Raw genomic sequence first — 19588 nt, forward strand, 5'->3', positions numbered from 1 at the left:
TGATCTTGAATGCGACAGGGATCAGTGGGCAGGACCTCGATCGGAGTCTCCTGCGGCACCTCCAAAATGGGAGGTTGAGGCCTTGTTGCACCCACGCGGATCAGAAGGGACTGCACGATCAAGTTTTGAATGTGCTGCTCGAACAGAACCCGCGCAGTCAGTACACGCTGAGGGCGCAGCACGTTAGTTGAAGGCGAGAGGGGTTCGCAACGAGCACACAAAGTGGCGGGAAAGTCGGGGAGGTGTCTTGAAACGACAACTGCGGATACCGCATACGGCACGCAGTCCCGCGGCCTCATGATGTTGTCAGATGTCGAGAGGAGGTGGTGGTGCCGATGCGGACAGCAGTGTGCATGCCACAAGTGGTGGTGATGATTTTGCGAAACAAGGCGCCAGGCACCATCCTGTTACACCTATCGCGGAATGTCGCCTGGGAGGGCGCTGAGGCTGGCACACCCCTTACGCTCCATCGTGAGTGGAAGTGCCGTTCGTGCCGCTCCCGTTCAAGTGAGGCGTTCAGCACGCAGGAGACGCCGTTTCGACGGTGGCCGGCCTGTTTGAATGGGTTTACGGAGGCTGCGCGGTCGCCGAAAGTGTATACCCCTTGCGGTGCAGAGCGGGTGCGGACCAGGGTGGCAAGTGATGAGGACGACATGTGGCGCCCATCGGCCGTAGAGACTGAACGAGGGCCGCAGTAAGCGACGCCGCAGGCCTGCAGGGCGCCGGGCGCAGAGAGTAAAACAGAAAAAATTGTCAGCCCGACGTAACGAGGTGCGGCGCGGTCCCCTGCAGTTGATACTCCACACAGCTATTGCCTGAATGTGGTCATGTCTGAGCGCCAGGAATATGTGTGCGGAATTTAGAGGCGCGCGGCATGTGGACAGGGGTCGCCCGTGCTCATAGGCGCAGGGCAATGTTCAGCAATGGACGTCAATGCCGAGGGCCGTTTCGTGAAGCCTGACTCCAATTGTCCACCCGCCGCGGGCCACGGGGAAGTCCGAGAGGCGCAAAGTGGGGTGCGGGGGCGGCGGTGTCTGCACGAGTGAGGGGTGTATTCTGATGGAGGGCACGAGGGACGAAGTTCAGCCGTTGTGGATGTGGCGGTGGCGGAGGCGCTGCTGCTAAATCTTGAGAGGGCAGGCTCGGAGACAGAGGCCAAGCGGAGTGGCGCATGCCACAGTCCAATCATTCCGCACACACATGACGCGTCGTGGGCGCCACCTCGCACCCACATCGGTTGCAAGCGCAGCCGACTTGTGACCGTGGTGCGTTTGTCACCACACCCTGCACAAGCAAAACTATCGTTGGCGTCCTTGCATTTCTTGCGTCGTCGCATCCTTGCAACGATTGCAACCTTGCTTCGCTTGGCGCCGCAACATGCCCGCCCTCTTCGCCTCTTTCTGCATCGTGCTCCAAGCTTGAGATCAAGCACAGTCCGGCACAAGAATCGAGGGTATCCAAGATCCCAAGGTCACGCGGCGCATGGAACGATGTGCATGGCTGAGGAGGTTGAGTCAAAGCAGACACCGACCTGCATTCGACGTCAACAGGAGGCGCTTGCAGGGGAAGCACCGTTGCACCAAACCATGTTGCAGTGAACTCCGCCACGGGCTGCCACTTGACGCGTCCCGGCGCTTCCCGCGCGACGGTCAGACGAGCTTGTGAGGTGCCGCACCCGTCGCGTTAGCGGCAACGGGAGACAATGTCGAAACACGGCACATTAGGGGGCTGCATTGGTCGCCCGCCGTTCTCGGCGTGGCTGGCAACGGCATATCGTTCGATGTGCCACTGTCTGGGCCTGTGACTAGAGCCAGAACGGAAAGCAGGCTGCTGCTCTGACCAGCGGTGGCCCCAGGTCGCCCGACGGCGCAGCGGTACCCGCCGGCTGAAACGGTCGCTCGCGACTGACCCCCCTGGCGGGAATACAGCGCCGACTGAGGCGTGCCGGATGCTTTACTCAACACCTCGCCCAGTGTGGAGCTGTGGCCTGGTCGTGTCGGACAAGGGAGCGACATTACGGCACGCGTTTCGCCGTGCAGAAGCATGAAAGTCCTCAATGTACGGCATGCTCTGAAACCAACGGAGAAGGTGATGAACTGGGCCACTTCATTAGCATCCAACATCTCGGCATGAGGCACGCCTGTCTGGCCATTACTGGCCACGGGCCACAAGACCAGGACGCGTCCAAGTGATCGCCGTCGACCAGCCTTCCAGTATATGCTCGGCAACATGATGAACGGCAGCGGGACGGGATGGGTCCTGGCTTTGCCAGACTCTCCTCACCGAAAGCAGAGGATGCCAAGTGTGGCGATGTCTTAGAGATTACGAAGCGGGAGAGAGCTGGGAGAAAGAAGAGATTGTGACAAGAACGGTGGCGGCGTGGTTAAGCTCAGGGTCGCCACCGCCGAGTCCAGACACGCCGATCTTGCTTCTCATCCCGCAATGTAGAGTTAGAGGCGCTGTTCATTATTCATGATGCATGAGATCAGAGAGCCACTCAACCCGCTGCGCCTTGTACAGCTGTACAGCTGACGACTCGCCAAGAGCGATCACGTCCGTCACGACTTGAGGCACCATGCCTCGCTCACAGCAGTGCCACGTCATGACGCACCCTCCTACGCGTGCAACCTGTGGGATTGTGGTGGATGGTCACGTCGGGTCGCATGACCGAGGCTTCCGCTCCGCACTCCAAGCAGGCGCAGCCGATGGAACTGCATTATCGCAGCAAGGGAATCAGCGACTGCGAGTTCTCTCCGGCTCCGCACTGCGCCCACTGCCGACGGAGCGGGATGCAGATCGGTAGCCGGGTGTTGCTGAGATTGATATCCACGTTGCGAACTTGGTGGCTAAAATCGGAATGAGCGAGTATATTCAGCATGGTCCACAAATTTTCTGAACTTTTCAGCAGTTCTGACACTTGTCGCATGGTCCCTATGGATCGTGCGCGTGCGCGATCGTGCTGTGCAGGGAAGCGCGGGCGGAACTGTTGATTCAGAACAGAAGGATGGAACGCGCGTTCCCGCGCCATACGCAATGCCATTGGGGTACGCATTCACGCACATGGATGGTCTCCTTCCAACGGCAGCGGCATTCCTGGAACGACCGCTCCTCGCTTAGTAGCTCTTCGTCTCATGAATACCGTTGCGCAGGGTGCCTCGTACACTCCGAAAGAAGCGTCGAGGCCGACGCATCCGGAAGCAGGGGTCAGGAGACGATAGGTGTTGTCGTGATGCGTTGGAGAGAGAATGAAGGGGAAGCGCGCGGGTGCCTTGTAGATCTGCGGCCAGCGGTGAGTGGCACAATGCATTGGGGATGTGGATGCGGAGTGCTTGGCACATTGTGTTCCCCTCGACCTCGCCCCCTCGACGAACGTTGCGTCGTTGCGTCGCCCACGCCCCCCGCCCGGCGCCGACGGCGGATGCGTTTCTACGCCAACGGACGGGCCGAGTAACTCCCAGGCTTTGAGCTGTGACCTGGAGGGTGGCACAGACCGATCTGTTGCCACCGACATGACACGCGCCACCCTGTGCATGCATAAGGTACGCCGAGCCGCCCTCCGACGCACCTCACATCTCCCACTCGGCACTCCCATGCTCCCCGAGATCCCAGGCCCGCGCGGGTGTTCCATGGCGCACCGAGTCTTTCAGTCCCCGATCCCCGAGTCCCCAGACGCCCTCATTTCTGCTGACTTTACGATGCCGGTTTGGGCAATCAAGTTCGAATCGTTAAACCAGGGTAGATTGTTGGGGCTACTCGTCTCCAACAAACCGGACGCCCCCTCCCTGTTCCTTGTGACAACGCCAAAAACAATAGCTAACGCGGGGGAACTGGAAAGCTCGGGATCAGTCAAGGGCAGGTGCGCAGATGTATTGGTGTGGCCACCGGCGACGCCGCCGCCGCGACGCCCGATGTCAAAGCCAAAGCCAACGTCATGCTCCCTCAGGCACGATCCTCTAGAGTGACATCCGCACAGAAGTCGTACTTCCGCGCCCGACAATTCTACGAAGCCGCAAGGCCAGACGTGGTCATTAAAACTTGCCCGTCCCCGTGGCTAGCCGAGCCGTGCTCCAGCGCTCCGCTCCAGCGCGCCAGGACCACTCCTAAACAAGATTGCTCTAATGCCGTCCGCCCCCGCCCTGTCCCACAGGCCCACCGCCATGTCTGCCCTGGCCGAAAAGCATGCTGACGTGCGTGCCGTACATGATACCCGTGGTTTGCGGGTGCGGTGCGGTGCAGGGGGGAGGGATGGGGCCAAGAAAAGGTTACTTACCCCACATAACAACGCACGCCACGCCACTGGCCCTTACGTTTCCCGACGACCTCGGTTTCTAAATCGCCTGAGCGAACTGTGGAGTGAGAGCGACGTGCAACGGCGGTGCGGAGGCGCAGCAAGGGCGATGGCGGACCGCTGCGCAGCGGGGTATGGGCACCGGCGTCCGAGATACACTGCTAACGTATTCTGCCGTGCACGCTTGTGGCTCGCGCTTCGTCAGATTGATTTTGGGGAGCGCCACGACGCAAGAGTCCTGCGATCCTGCGAAGAGTGGGGAGTGGGCCCGAGAACCACGACGCAACATGCACTCTGCATTGAATTGCGAGCGATCCTAACTTCTGCGCCACAGGAACTGACATGCCTCTGGCTTGATCTGTTCCGCTCGCCGGCGCCGCCTCGCCTCGGCCACAGGGCTCGGCAAGTCCTTGATCTCAGTTGATGGATTGGTGGCACATGCCCGTGACATCCACCTCGGACCAACAAACAGGTGCGGAGCGACGCCCCCTGAGCTTAACAGGTTCTGACGCAAGTGTGTTGCCGCATTGATGCATTTCTGTGCGTTGCAGAATTGCAGGGTATCGCAGCCCGCGCCGGCATGGGGCTTCGAATGACTGTGGGAGGGTGTGGCTGAATTCACCAACAACAAGCCACAGACTCCAATTTGGGTATCGTCCTGCAGCAGCAGCAAGCTCAGCACCAGACAGCAGACAGATGTGCAGCGCACTAGCACTGCGATTATGTGGCATGCCGATAGGACCCTGGACCACGTTAAAATTGGGAGCCGGCGAACGGCGCTCTTGAGTCGACTGAATGCCATAATCTCCGTGCCGAGCAGGACCTGGCAGGTGAAAGATGCATGGTGAAAAGGTGACACAAGAGCGGGCGGGGGATGATGGAGGTTTAAGGGTATGCCCAACTAGGCCGGAGACGAGAGGCGTGAGCTAGTGGTCTGTGACCGTCAAACTAAAGATGGAAATTGTTGTTTGCTGACGCACACACAGACGGTGGCGAACTACAGCCATGGCCATGCTGGCAACAACCGTCCAAAACACCAGTCTTCAGGCTTAGCTGCGGCACGACACGATACATAGCTACTCGGCAGGCTTGCGTGGAGGCTCCAAGGCGAAGGTTCGGTAGCCTAGCGGCGCGGTAAGGGAGACGAAGACGTGAGGGCAACGGCGGCGGCACATGAACGGCTAGTTGCAGGGTAACAGGAACTGAGGATGACAGCAGTCTATTGATCCGAACTTGTGGGATCTCATCGCCAGCTGACGGCAGACGATGTGGTGCGGTAACGGCACACGGCACATCGTTGCCCTGTCGCCCAAACCGCCTAGTCACCGAAGCTACCCAGGTCGCGCGCCACTGGGCCAAGCTCGCGACACGAAGCAAAAGCTTGATCAGGCGTCACCTTGGAGTCGTGAACTGTGAGCATGGGGCGTGAGCATGAGTCGTGAGTCGTGAGCCATTGCGATCAGGGACCGATGGGTGGATGCGTAAGTGTCATTCTGCTGAATACGCTTCTTCCCAACTCCATAGGATGTAACCGTACCCGCGCTACATGCCCGAGCCTGCCGAGCTCGAGACCGCCATTCAGCCCTTTAGCCCTTGAGCGCTGTCCTTGTCTCCCTCCTCGATCCTTGATCCATGATGCGTACCGCAGTGCTGACGAAGTGGGGGCATGTGATGGCACCAGATGCGTCGTCGTCGCACTTCTGATGAATTGGGCGAGACAATTCCAAGGCTCCTGAGGATCCCAAGGAACTTGGCGCCCCTTGTCCCGCGTTAACCCTGTTGCGCAATGCACTGATGATCTGCTCGCGCCCTCGTCGTTCGTCGGTGTCGTGCGCCACAATCTTGGGATCGCGGTATCTGGTCAGATAGTTTTTGGGCGGGCGGTCAATGACGGAGCCACGACGCCAAGGCGGGCTGGGCGAGCGCGCAACATGAAGAGGGAAATAAGAAGAGGGAACATGACAGGCGAAGGCAGAGGCAGAGGCAGAGGCAGAGGCAAGGTTAGGACCGGGAGGAGCGGCATCAAGCGGGGGACTGGGGGGGGACGGGGGACGGGGGACGGCACAAAGAGAGCAGGGTGCGTGATTGACGGGACGTATCATGGCAAAGTCTAAGGACGAAGAGGTACGGAGCAGAGTAGGAGTAAGAGGAAATCTGGGCAATACCCAGGGCGGAAAAGAGTACGAGACATGTTGTTACCAACCCAAGCCTTGTAGGCCATCATGACATGACATGACCGTCGTGTCTGTTGTGCCGTCGTGAACCGCAGGCGCGGCCCCTGATGGCGGGGAGCGGGCACATGCGCACCATCTCGTCGTCAATGGACCTCGACCTGGCCGACAAGGCCGACCTGGCCACACCCGACACGCTTAGTGTCCTGCAATCCTGTTCCTTGCAGGATCATGCATTCAAGACAGGACCCACCACGTCGCATCAGGCAATCAATGCGGAAAAGGCAAATGCAAGTCAAACGGTAAAATGTCCATGGCGTTTTTCGGAGCTGGGAATGCTCAAAGCACACGCAGTTGGGGGACGTAGCACGACCGGGGCATGGGGAATCTGGGGGAATCTGTAGGAAATTGAGCGCTAGACATGGACCGTGTGGTGGACAATTGAGCAGCAGAGCATGAGGCCGGCTAGGAGAAACAAAGACAATCTGGAGCAATGTTGAATTCGAGGTGGCGAGTCAAGAAAGCAATTCCCGGGTGGTGTCGCATCGCATGAACGAACAGGATCGTCAGGATGCATGAGGTGCCAGACGTGCAGGAGACGCAGGAGATGATGCAGGAGACGCAGGAGATGCAGGAGATGCAGGATTGCAGGAGATGCGGAGCGGGCAGAAGATGGAGAGATCAAGTCCCAGGTACGCAGTGTTACGTTGACCTGCTGGAGAGTGAATCACAAATCAAGTCTGAACCCGCAACTCGCGACCCGCAACCCGCACCACGCACCGCGCGCCACTTGCACTTGCCGCCTTTGGGACACGAGAGTGGAAGGTAACTCGGCTCGTCCTCCGCGCCTCGGCGCCTCCGCCCGCCCCGCACCGCAGTCATTGGTCACCGGTCACTAGTTCGAGGTCTCCAGTTAGCTCAGTTCACCGCTTCGCAGCTCGCAGCAGCATTCAATCTCTTGTGTATCACGCCACACCGCCACACACACACTCTGCACATCATACACAGACTCTCTCCATTATTCTCTTTTCTCATCATCATCATCCTCTACTCGTCAGATCGTCAGTCTCCGTTATCGCTCCACTTCCGTCACGAACACGATATTGGACATTGTTCGCTCGACGCTCCTCCTCCATCTATCCCCTAGATTTACGACCCAACCTTCGTCCCCTCCCTCACCCTCCCCCTCCTCCCCCCCTTGACGCACGCCTCGACGACAACATAACTCGGTCCCCCACGCCCTCGCCTTTGCCCTCGACTCGCCCTCACCCTCGCCCGCGCCGAATACCAACATCGGCGCTCACACGCACTACCACTCCAACGCTCACGCCTCTCTGCGCGCGCGACGTTGACGGCCGCACACCCCGCGAACCATCACCACTTATACACGCGGCCACCAGCCCCCCCTCACATACCCTCCCACAGACCTACAGGCCCAGAGCTTGACACCTCCACCCCGATCCGATCACTGGTGGCGGCTCGGCACTGTCTTAGCACGCACGAACGAACGCACGAGCCTTGCTTCGTCCGAGCACACCGCTCTCTTGACCCAGCCCCCTCCTCCCTCCCCCCCCTGCGCAATACCACGCCACCGTCGCGCGGAACACGCACAGGCCCCCTTCAGACGCCGGGAACCCCAGTTTTACACGCGCGCGTTACACTCGGGGCGCCTTGCCGTTGCGCCAGCCGCCAGACCGTCAGCCGATCAGCCGCACGCTCGAGCTCCGGCGCTCCAGTGATCCAGAGTAGCTCCAGCGGACAACGGCACGCAGGAAGCAACTAGCCAGGTCAGCCAGATCAGCACATTTGTGTGCACCTGCGCGCGCGTGTCGCCCATCCGCCCATCTGGAATCACTCGCACTCCCATCCCTAGCCCCACCCCGCCCCTCCGCCGCCGGACGCCCTCTCTAGCCCCCCCCCACTCCGGCGTCAAGCCTTCGAGTGGCGAGATCAGCAAGATCTACAATCTTCGCATCGTCGGCGTCGTTTCATTGCGCCCGTCAAAGTTCCTGTGCCGTGCTGCAAGAAGCGCTACTCGCAGTGCTCTGGGCTCCAACACGTTTGTTAACGGAAGCTCGGCCCGGTTACTGCGGAGACGTGGTATCTTGCACAGCACAGTGTGCGTGGGGACGTGAGCGCGCCTTGTCGACCTCTGTGTGCGCCTCATTCCAACGTATAACCTCCCCTTGCGAGCTTGCGAAGGACGGACCGACGAACCGCCCGACATACCTCGCTCGCCTTCGCCTTGGACGTCTGTGGCATCTGACACCTGGCATCTGGCATCTGGCGTCTGACATCTGGCATCTCTGGATAGCTGTGTGTCACAATCCGATTCCTTGTCTCCCCATCCCACGTCAACAAGACGCTCTGCCGCTCCATCCAATTACTCTCAATTGCTGCACAAATTTCTCGACAAGTGACCCTCATTGCCACTTGAGCCGCTCACGTCGTTGCCGCCCCACGAACAGACATCGTCGCCAGTGTCGCTCCGGTATACCGTACGGGTACGGTACGCACGAGCCTGTTGCCCTCATTTCGGGCATTGACGCCACGACGCCACAAGAGTTCTACAACTCGACGTCTCATATCCCCCTCATCGGCTTCTATTCAGTTCCCTTTGCGAGGTCGCTCGCTGTCAAGCTGACAGGTGTCACCCGCGCGCCCCTCTCGACTCTCAAACCTCTCCCTTGAGGCGCACGCCGCAAAGGAATCGTCTCGTCTGTGGAACATCAAAGGCTGCAATTTCATCAGGCGCTCGGACGGCCATTCGTGTGAGTGATTGAGTGCCGTGAGTCGAGTGAACGAGGCGTGTGTGCACGAGGTCGCGCAAGGAGCGAGGAGCAAAGGGGGAAAAGGGATGAGTGGAGCGAGAAAAGACAAGGAGGGGTCTAGGCGCCGACAATCTCGCGAGAATGTGAGAGAGAGTGTGAGAGTGGCGGAACGAGTGTTCAGAGTCGAGTGTGTGCGCAGTGGCTGGTGGTCGGTGGCCGGTGGAGGGGTTCCAAGGAAGGGCGTTGTTGCCGCGTCCTCGTCTGATCCCCGGCGCGCAACAACATCTCTGTCATCCTCGTCATCATCATCAACATGTCTCTCTCCACTCTCCTCTTTCTCATCCCCATCATTATCTGAAACCCGACAGTCCACTGACTCGCAACAGAGCGCACATTGTCACCAGCGTCACCATCACCTACATCGTCGTCTCCTCTTACCCCAAGTCCCGTCGTCGTCGACTAGATCCAAGACGTCTCCCTCGCACTCGCCTGCCTGCGTCCTACTCAACCAGGACACTCATCTAGCTGTCTAGCTGGCTTCCTCGCACTGGTCGCCACCGGTCAGCACGCCCTCAACCCTCCCAGTTTCCTCCTCTACGCCCCTCCGCTTCTCCACCGACAAAGACATCCTTGCGCCGCACTGTTGCTCACCACGCACGCCACAGTTCGCGAGCTACCACTCTTCCCGCCTCTCTTTGGTCTGTGGCGATTCGTCACAGGCCACCCCTTCCCGTCACGATCCTGCAGCAGTACGTCCCGCCCCACTGGGGCAACGGTGCGGCCCCGGTGGTTTACCAGGCCAGTGGCCTCATACCACCACCACCACAAAAACCTCCAAGTCATCTGCAGCAGCTGCAACCACAACAACAGCAGCAGCAAGCACAACAACAGCAGCCCCTACAGCAAACGGCGTCGTACAACTTGTATCGCTCGTCATTATCCCTCTCCCCGCCCTCGTCATCGCCTTCCTCCACTCACCGAACCTCGCCCCTCAACTGGCAGCATTCCCAAGCTCCGATAGTGGCAACGGCCTCATACGAGCCTCAGACGCCACCAATGTCTGCTGCGCCGGCACCCTCCGCCATCATGGAACCCTCCTACTTCCAAACCTCTTGGGGAGCCCCTGCACCAGAGCACGACCAACTTGGCTACAGCGGGCCGGAGATGCCGATGGAGGACGCCCTCATCAAGGCAGAACTGAACCAGTCGCGACCTGTTCACTCGGCCTTCCAAGCACTGTCGATAAACTCTGCCGTGCCGGCACCAACGGTCATGTCGCGACCACTTTCCCCGCCTCCCTCCTCTACAAAAATCGACATGCGACTGGCCGAGCCAGGAAGTGACGAGTCCAAGCCCGGGTACATGACGCCTTTGGCGAATTACACAGGTGCGTAACTACCCGCGTTTCTTGACATCTTTATCCCAGTCGTCACCGCCACAGCAGCTGACTTTTGCAGCCACAACATTCTGGTACTTCTGGCACGCCGACATGTTCTCCGCAACGCTGGCTCAAAGCCCCAACTGGATGGCGCGGCGCCAGAGCAAGGATATTCGCAAGTCCAACTCGCGTCCATTTGACAACGAGGGCCGAGCGATCCATCCCATTCCGATCAATCCCAATCTCGCTTTCTGCCAGTTTGTGTTCTCAGTCCTTCACAGCACCCAAGTGTCGTTCTCGGTCACCATCCTCGCCCTTATCTACACCTACAAGTACAAGAAGTGCGTCGCACTCGGCCGGCGGCCTCCATTCCCTCGCGAGGTGTCGGAGGCTCAGGGTTTTGTGACTGGCCTCATGCTCGCCAACAAGTATTTGGACGACAACACATACACCAACACCACATGGGCTCAGTTCCTCGGCATTCCCGTCAAGGATGTCAACGATTACGAACTCGAGTGGCTGGACGCCCTTCACTTCAGCCTGCGTGTAGAAACCCGCGAGTTTGATGGGTGGAGATCGATGCTCGACACGCACATCCGCTCTCAGCATGGTGACGCATTGTCCGGTTACGTCTTCCCCGCGACGAACGGCCGCGCCCGATCGGCCTCCCCTCCGATGGGTCTGCAGAATGGCGCTGTCGCCAACCAGCAGGCACTCAAGCGGACGGCCAAGGACGCCTTCTCGGCAGACGTGCTCCACAACGCCGCAATGTACGAGGCCGCGCGTCTTGGGACACGGAAGGCGTCGCTGTCTGCGCCGCAGTTCCCCTTCACTGCCTTACCAACGCCTGCGCCTTCCATCCCTTCAGTGTCGCCCACTGGCCCAACGTACCCAACGCTGGCACGCTCATCGTCGCTCAGTCGTCAGATCGCGCCACTACCGGCCAACGGTTCGCAGCGCAGCTCGGCAGGCCAGGAGCAAATGGCGCCAGAGGTCGCCGACCTGCGCCAGGCAGCGCTCGCCAACAACCACTGGGGTACACAGCAGCATGTCACCGAGCCCATCGACTTTGCACAGGAAGAGCGGTGGCGGATGGCGCCTACTCAGCAGCGCCTGTACTTCTTGCAGGCGGCAGCCACCCCGCAGTTCGGTCCAGACCCGCGTTACCACAAGGCTATCCCACATTACCTCGATGCCGGCCACGAATCTGGGTTCGGGTACAACCCGTACGCCATGCCCACCGTGGCTGCACCCATGGCAGCGGAGGCTATGGACGTCGACCAGAGACAGGTAAACCTCGCCTCCCCGGTGGACCCTCTGTACCCAGCGCAGTCACAACAGCCGCAGCAACACCAAGGAGCAATGCAGATTGCTCAGCAGCAAGCTTACCGCGGCATGAGCTTGCCTGTCGCCCCTGTTCCAACGCACTTTGTGAACCCTCAGCCTGCTCCCTTCGCCAACGCTGGCCCTCCCGGTTACGCATACGGGTCGTATGGCTGGCCCGCTCCCGGCACTTGGCGGCAACAGCACTGGCGGCCAGGCCACGCCCAGCGGTGGTCCTCGGGGTCGGACGACGCATACCTGGCAATGCAGCCACCTTCACTGTGTCACCCAGCGGCATTGTCACAGTGGTCCACGCCTGCAGTTCACCCCGCCTATCGGCCCCAGTTCTGATACTCGCGCCGGCCGCGTCCCCGCTTCTCCCTATCAAGTCGTATCATGGCAACCATCCCAAGTAGTTTTCACCTTCCAAGCCAACAAACGTTCGCGCACATCACATCTGGCTCTTGGCTCGTTGCGCTGGCGCTTCGAGCTGGGCCTACCTCATCGTCAACGTCGCCACCATTACCGCTGTCCGCATTCGCCTCCTTTTCTCCACAGCAATAATTTCACGTCGCCTCACGAGACAACACTCTGCATAACTTTCATCCCGCCTCAGGCGCCGACCGCGGAGGATCCAGCCGCTCCTGTACATGTAGCTATAGAAAGGTAGACCAAATGCTGTACACACAAGTGTGACCATGCAGTTATGCCATATCGGCCTTAAGTTTTATGAAGGCCAGCGACGCGCAGCGTTCTTCCATCCACCATCCAGGAGAATCGGCTGCTGGCGACAGGGGTTGTATTAAGCGTCGTGCTGCAGAGCTTTTCGCCCCTCCCTGTCACTTGGATCTGCAGCAGTCCATCCACGCCTCTTGATCTCGTCTGATTTTCTGAGCATCCAATGTCAACGTCAGAGTCAACGTTCCAAACCAGTTCCGAGTCCTTCACCCTCGCCCTAGTATCGACCTGATCGCCCTATCCATGGCACCCGCAATCCCACCATTAGTTGCGATTTTTTCCGCACACCCAAACCATGTCTGCCCACTAGCCCCGATCAGCCCTCGGGATGTTCGGTCTCGGCCACATGTGTGTCCCTGTCGGGAGCACGTACGCCATGGAGGACGGAGTGCGAACGCAGCCTCGTTCCACCGCCTCTGCTTCCCCTTGCCATATTGTCATCCTCATCCTCATTCTCATTCCCATTCCCAGACATTCCCATTCCCAGATGCGAGATGCTTATCGCGCCGATCAACGGGACAACTCGTCCTGACCTAACTGATCTAGTCGATCTACAGTAGTTTGAGAGGCACCGCTACACTGAGCTCCACAGATCTTGGGAACATCAGCCTCGGCAGATGCAGCTCCTCATTCCCTTATGCCCCAGTCTTCAGACCCCCAAACTTTGGGTCTCAGCGTCTCGTACAGACCAGACACTCTCCCGGGATCCATAGGCACAGAGCCAAGACACGCCCGAGTGGCCAGGCGCACGGGCCCACCGCGCCCGGCACACACGATGTTCTCGGCATCGCCGTCGCCGAGGTCCCGTGGACAGCCCGGCGCCCGGCGCCCAGCGCCCAGCGCCCCGCCGCGCCACCTCGGTTCCGCATGGATCTGCGGGTCTGGGTCTGCGGAGAGATTCTCAACGGGAGGCCTAGTGCATCTCTCCGAGTCACCCGCTCGCCGTCCTCCGCATCCTGCATGCCTGTTCTTGGAATGGGGCGCCGCGGCAGGACGGGGAGCGAATCGGAATCGAAACGGTGACACGCCAGGAGCGAGGCTGGTGGCAGGTGGCAGGTGGCAGGTGGTAGGTGGCAGGAAGGAGGCGGCGTGCTTCCGATTGATGATCGAGCGCGAGATCTCGAGGCGCCGCGCCGCTCGACGCCGACGGAGAGAGCGAGAGAGCGAGCGCGAGGATGGCACAGTTCACAGAAGGGTGCCTCTCCCGTCGAGGGTGACTGTGTGACATCACGCCGCTATATCCGCCCCGCACGCGTGACTCGTCCCTGGATTCCTACTGAATGACGCGCGGAGGTATGGTATCTCCGCACATGCGTCCAACGCCCTCCATCCACGCCACCGCCATCATGCATGCGTGTGCTCGAGTCTGAGTCTTCTAAGCGGGCCAAAGCGTGCATGGACAACGGATGGTATGGCTGCTATGGACAGAAACACGCCCCCGCCGCTCACTTCTCCTTTCCCTTCTCCTGCAGCTCCTTGATGATGTACGGCTCGATCGTCTTCCTGTACTCAGCACGAGCCACGCGTTCACTCACGTCCAGTTGTCGTGCAGCTGCTTCCCCGTGCGGCCGGGGATGAGGTCGTCGAAGACGGCGCGCTTCGGCCCGTCGCCCAGCGCCGCCTTGAAGAGCGTGACGAGCTCGTCGCCGGTCAGGCGGCCCTTGCCACCCGGTTTGATGGCTTGGGGCTGCCCCTTCTTGCCCCCCGAACTCGTGGGGCTCGGGGACGGACTCACGCTCGCCTGCTTTGCTGCGCTGCGCGTGCACCGCCTCTTCTCGTGCACATCGGGCTTGCTGTCCTCTGACGAAGCGATCTCGCGCGCCCGCTTCTTGACGACGGGAGACGCGGCACGCGTCCGGCGTGCCGCCTTGGGTTTGGCTTCGGGCTCGGGACTCTCTATGACATCGTCGTGTGTGCCGGCCTCGCTTTTGTTTTCCTCGCCCTCGGTCTTGGCTCCATTCTCCACATCCCCCTTGACTATCGCCATGGCCATGACGCTCCGACTCTTGACTTCATTGTAGATCTTGAATACGTCCCAGCTCTCGTGGCTCGCCTCAGACGCCGTGTCCTCGTGGTCAGACAGTGCTGAGTTGGTCCCACCGGCCCCCCCAGGCTCGGGTGGCGTGGGCGTCATGGGCGACGTCGACGACGTGTGCTGGGCATCGACGGGCTCGGGCGAGGGGGGATGGGCGTCGGCAGGCGCAGGCGAGAGGGGCTGGGCGTCGGCTGGCTCGATCACCGTCGGCACAGCATCAACAGGCTCGGTCGAAATGGGCACGGCGTCGGCCAACTCGATCGACGTGGGCTGGTCCGCCGTAGGAGTAGCGCCGATGGGATCAGGAGAACCGGCTTTCTCGCCATCGAGCATGCCGGCGTCCTCGTTGTCGGCCGTGGTTGCCTCATCATCGACTTTGCTCGCCTCGTCATCGGCTTTGACGTCGTCATCCTCCATCTTGTCCTCATCCTCCACCCTCTTCTTCTCGAGCGCCTCCATCTTATCGGTGGCGTCGTTAGGTTCGAGCGGGGTAACCGAGTGGCGATCAGCTTCGGGCTCAGGCTGAGGCGATGGCGAAGGCGAGTGGCGGCGCGTGCGGCGGCGAGCTTGGGCGGCTTTCTTGGACCTCGCCTTGGGCATGGCTGCTAGTCCGGCTGTGATATAGTGTGAGGTGGCGAGTGGGCGGAGGGTACTCGAAAGAGAGTTGAAAGGGGCTGAGCGAGCTCGTGTCGACCTCTGATGCGTGAGAAAGGCGTCTGCGCCCTCGACTCACGTTTGCAACTCTGGGCCTCGCACCGTCCGTCGACAACGCCCACACGACAGTCGAAAGCTGTGTGGGGCGTATTGTCCTGTGTCACACTCATGAAATCTGGACAGCTGACCGTTTGCGAGGCTGGACATATGAGTATACACCGACTGTGACGTGGCGTTTGCGAGGGCGCAACGATCGAAGTATCAGAGGCGATGTTGTGAGTTGATGCGAGCAGTCAGACGCACAACGTCGGACACTATACCCACTCACGCACTCACACAGATACCAGGGGTCAGACAGAACCGCGACAACAACTTGCAACCAGGAGACAGCCCAAGCACCGCCCAGTACAGGTACAAACCGCTTCATCTCTACTTGGTGTACACTCTAACTCTACTTGCCGATCGCAGCCTTGCCGGTGAGGTAGGCGCCGACGATTTCGGCAAAGTTCTGCTCGTCAGCGCATGGACTTGTCTCTGTGCCACAAAACACTGACCTTGCCCTGGCTCTCAGCGACGGCAATCTCCTCCTCGTTCGGCTTGAAGCTGCCGTCCGCCCCTGCGATGGTGGACGCGCCGTACGGCGATGCGCCGTGCACGCTCGCGGTGTCGCCGGCGTACTTGAACTGGTATCCGTTGGGGACGAAGATGATGCCCTGGTGCGCAAAGTACGGGAAGATGTTGAGGTGGGTGGTCTCCTGCCCGCCGTGCTGCGAGTTGGAGGACGTGAACGTGCCGGCGAACTTGCCGACGAGCGAGCCTTGCGCGTACTGCGCGCCCGTCGAGTCGAGGAAGGCGGACACCTGCGCCGGCATGCGGCCGAAACGCGTGGGCGCGCCGATGAGGAAGCCGTCGAGCTCGACGAGTGCCTCGGGCGTGATGACGGGGTGCTTGGGCTCGAGGGACGCGCCGCCGCCAATCTTCTTCACCAGGTCGGCGGGGAGTGTCTCCTGGAAGTTGTAGGGGCGGACCTCGGCGCCCGCGGCCTCGGCGCCGCGGATCGCCGCCTCCGCGAGGTGCGAGACGTGTCCGTACATGCTGTACCAGATGATACCGATCTTGGGCTTGACAACGTTGGTCGACCTGCGTGTTAGATGGAATGTGGTGGAGGTGGAGGCGGGGGATCGGCGGTGGAGGCGGGGTGATGGGCGCCGGTCCACACGCACAACTCACATGATGGCGGTGGTGTTGGGAAGAGGTGAAGAGATGGAGAAAGAGTAGGAGAGAGCGTCTGTTGCTGCGTAAGAAGTGGGGCTACTGCTCATCGCGCAATGCGGGACGCTTAAGTACGGCTTTCGGTCGCAGTCACCGGCGCATGGGCCGCCTCGATTGGTTGGTGGGCATGGCCGGTCTTGACGTCAGCAAACGTTATCCTCCTAATGCTGATTCCTTCGAGCCGCAGCGCAATAATGCATAATTAAGGAGGCGGGTAATCGTGCGATAATGGTGGGGCTGGTGCGAACCGACGTGCGGCTGTTGCCGACTGCGCTGGCAATGCTCGCTCAGCACGGCTTGGCAGGGCCGTCCGACGCGTCGCGGGATGCGATGGCGTCCGCGCGCTCAGTGTCGGTTTCGACGGCGATTGTCCCTCGCTCCCGTGCTATGATCCGAGTCCGAGTCCGAAAATTACTCAGCTTTCTCGAGCACCGAGCGGAATGGCCCGGGTCGTCCTTTATGGTCCGCACTGTCCAGCGCTTTGCGCTAGCGAGACCAACGTCATCCATGCAAAGTACCCTCGCTTACATACAACTGTGTTCCGCTCATCCGGGCTATTCGGCACAGCCGGCCGTCTCACCCCATGAAACTACGTACGCGCAGCGCTGCTGCGTGGCGGCTTCTCGGCGCCCCGTCCGCCGGTCGCAAGAATACGCCTACACAACATACTGGAAGTATATGTTCTCAAAGTCTGTGAGATCCTCGAAAGCGTGCTCGTTGACGTGCTCGGGACTGAACCCCGCGGCACGGAGCTTGGTGTCGAGCTCGAGCTTGTACGCTGCCGCCTCTTCATGTGTCATAATCGACGTGTCCTTCAGCCCCGCGGGAAGGCCCATGGCGACGCGGCGCGCCTCCTGCTTGCGGTTGAGGTGGCGGAGGTAGAAGCCCATCGTGACAACGAGGATGAGGAGGATGCACCAGCACGCAATGTCGACGTACAGCCCCGTGCGGTAGTACGGGGCCTCGCGCGTCAAGTAGACCTGGGGCCCGACGATGTTGCCGATGGTCAGGGCGCCGAACATGGTCGCTGTCGTCACGACGCGCTTGGTCGTGCCGGACGCATTGAGGTTGCACCACGACACGAGAAGGGGCTGGATGACGGAGAAGACGTAGGCGACATAGTAGGCGGCCATGAGGCCGCCGGGCTTGGAGCGCTCGACTTGGGTGAGCGCGATGGCGCCGGCGATTGGGAAGAGCGTGACGACCGCGAGGACGGGCCAGCGCATTTTGATGCGGTTCGTGATGTAGATGGACGTCAGGAGGCCCGCGATGCCGATGCACCCCGTCGGGATCTGCATGAGGATGGTCTTGAGCGTGCTGAACCCGAAGCCCTTGGTGATGAGGGGACCAAAGGCATTGATGCCGCCCGATGGACAGGCGGCACAAAACCACATGCCCGCCCACATGTACGTCTTGGGGTCGCGGTACGTCTCCCACACCTGCGCCCACTTGAACTTGGAGGTCTTGGTGCCCGTGTTGTTCTCTTTGAGGCGGTGGACGGCGATGAGGCGGTCGCGCCCGCCGTTGCGGCGCAGGAAGCGCGCCGTCGTCGGCGAGTTCGGCAGCAGCCACCAGACGACGGGGACGAAGGCGAGCGACACGGCGCCGATGAACAGAAAGATGCCTTGGTACTCCAGGATCACGCCCGAGCCCTCCGTCGCGCGCCCGATGCCGTAGCTCATCAGCGGGCCGAAGATGGCCGCGCAGCTGTTGGCAACCTGATACGCGACGGTGCGGTACGACTGCTCGCGCCGCAGCCACCACATCTGCGTGATGAGGATGAAGGACGGCATGATGGTCGCTTCGAATGCGCCGAGGAGCATACGGCAGATCAGGAGTGACACAAAGTTTCTGCATGCCGCCGTGCATATGGTGCAAATTGACCATGCGGCCATCTGGCATGAGCCGTGGCGGACAGGTAGCTCACGTTGAACAGCACCCACGTCTTGACGGGCAGGGCGACGAGGGCATACGCCGAGATGGGCTGGCACACGAGCTGCGCGCAATACACGACGGACGTGAGCCACGAGTACTGTGTGCCGACGAGCCCGGCGTGTTTCTGTAGGTCGAAGACGGCGGCGTATGACACGGACGACTTGTCCATCTGCGGTCAGTGGACTCGCGCTCGGCTCAACGACTTCACTTCCACACACCTGCTGGCTGTGCGTCAGCGCGCCCACCAACCAGCTCACATCCAGTAGGTGATGCACATGGGAAGGCAGACGTAAAAGTCGATGCGGCGGAGCACCTGCTTCATCTCGTCCAGCGTGTACTCGACGTGTCCGCCCGCCTCCTCGAGGAGGCGGGCAGCGTCGTCCAGCTGCGTGTTGGCCTTGTACTTTGGCTTGTGGGAGGCATGCTCGGCGTCGCGCTCGAGCGCCTGGACGTGTTCGACTTCCCTCTTCTCGTCCATCGAGTGTGACATGTTGAGATGCACAACAGTGGCCTAGCGGTGGTGCACTAGCGTGATATCTCGGCGATGTGCTGAGGCCGAGAATAATCTTTAAGCGGACTCCCGGACCGGCCCCGGCCCCGGCTCGCCGGATCGAGTGTTGTACTTGCCGAAAAGCTGCCACGGAGCACGCTACGCTCATCAAGCGGCACGAGCTGGCGAGGTCGCACCAGCATGCCGAACACTGGTGCAGAGGGAGGAGACGGAGTTGGTCGTCGAGGGCTGCGCCGTCGCCGCAGCTCGGATCGCCACTGCAGACACGTGACCGGCGCCGACGGTCCGGATTCCGGTCCGGGGTTCCGCACACCTTGAAATGTATGAGTAGCAGATACGACCACGGGCGGGACGCAAGCTTTGGCGACCCACCAAGCGAAGAGGAGCGTCGGCGGGGAGACAGTGGGCAAGCCTCGCGACGTACATACTCTGACAGTGGTCGCCGGGTGCTCTTTCACTGCGACTCGGGCTGCGCCCCCTTGGCTCAGATCTTGCTCTCCCCGAGCGCTCCT

The 19588-nt window shown here is 60.7% G+C and overlaps 6 protein-coding genes across 6 annotated transcripts; 2 read left to right on the forward strand and 4 right to left on the reverse strand.

Moving 5' to 3' along the window:
* Positions 1–3052: 3052 nt before the first annotated feature.
* On the reverse strand, positions 3053–3628 carry COLE_05453 (uncharacterized protein; the record flags this gene model as incomplete). Its single annotated transcript, XM_018419863.2, has 1 exon — positions 3053–3628. One exon carries the CDS (start codon positions 3626–3628, stop codon positions 3053–3055), a length of 576 nt encoding a protein of 191 aa, XP_018275824.1.
* Positions 3629–10286: 6658 nt separating this feature from the next.
* COLE_05454 (uncharacterized protein) lies at positions 10287–12282 on the forward strand (the record flags this gene model as incomplete). The annotated part of the gene is made up of 2 exons (XM_018425581.1): positions 10287–10617; positions 10688–12282. The coding sequence occupies 2 exons, from the start codon at positions 10287–10289 to the stop codon at positions 12280–12282; spliced, it is 1926 nt and encodes a 641-aa protein (XP_018275825.1).
* Positions 12283–13306: 1024 nt separating this feature from the next.
* COLE_05455 (uncharacterized protein) lies at positions 13307–13894 on the forward strand (the record flags this gene model as incomplete). Its single annotated transcript, XM_018419864.2, has 1 exon — positions 13307–13894. One exon carries the CDS (start codon positions 13307–13309, stop codon positions 13892–13894), a length of 588 nt encoding a protein of 195 aa, XP_018275826.1.
* A 220-nt stretch (positions 13895–14114) lies between these two features.
* Positions 14115–15304, reverse strand: COLE_05456 (uncharacterized protein; the record flags this gene model as incomplete). The annotated part of the gene is made up of 2 exons (XM_018426980.2): positions 14115–14172; positions 14205–15304. 2 exons carry the CDS (start codon positions 15302–15304, stop codon positions 14115–14117), a joined length of 1158 nt encoding a protein of 385 aa, XP_018275827.1.
* A 505-nt stretch (positions 15305–15809) lies between these two features.
* On the reverse strand, positions 15810–16452 carry COLE_05457 (uncharacterized protein; the record flags this gene model as incomplete). Its single annotated transcript, XM_018425034.1, has 2 exons — positions 15810–15866; positions 15913–16452. The coding sequence occupies 2 exons, from the start codon at positions 16450–16452 to the stop codon at positions 15810–15812; spliced, it is 597 nt and encodes a 198-aa protein (XP_018275828.1).
* Positions 16453–17286: 834 nt separating this feature from the next.
* Positions 17287–19043, reverse strand: COLE_05458 (uncharacterized protein; the record flags this gene model as incomplete). The annotated part of the gene is made up of 3 exons (XM_065626410.1): positions 17287–18525; positions 18558–18741; positions 18823–19043. The coding sequence occupies 3 exons, from the start codon at positions 19041–19043 to the stop codon at positions 17287–17289; spliced, it is 1644 nt and encodes a 547-aa protein (XP_065482351.1).
* Between the last annotated feature and the right edge of the window lie 545 nt (positions 19044–19588).

Source organism: Cutaneotrichosporon oleaginosum (genome assembly GCF_008065305.1).
Source record: "Cutaneotrichosporon oleaginosum strain ATCC 20508 chromosome Unknown ATCC20508_contig04, whole genome shotgun sequence".
NCBI classification, from domain to species: Eukaryota; Fungi; Basidiomycota; class Tremellomycetes; order Trichosporonales; family Trichosporonaceae; genus Cutaneotrichosporon; species Cutaneotrichosporon oleaginosum.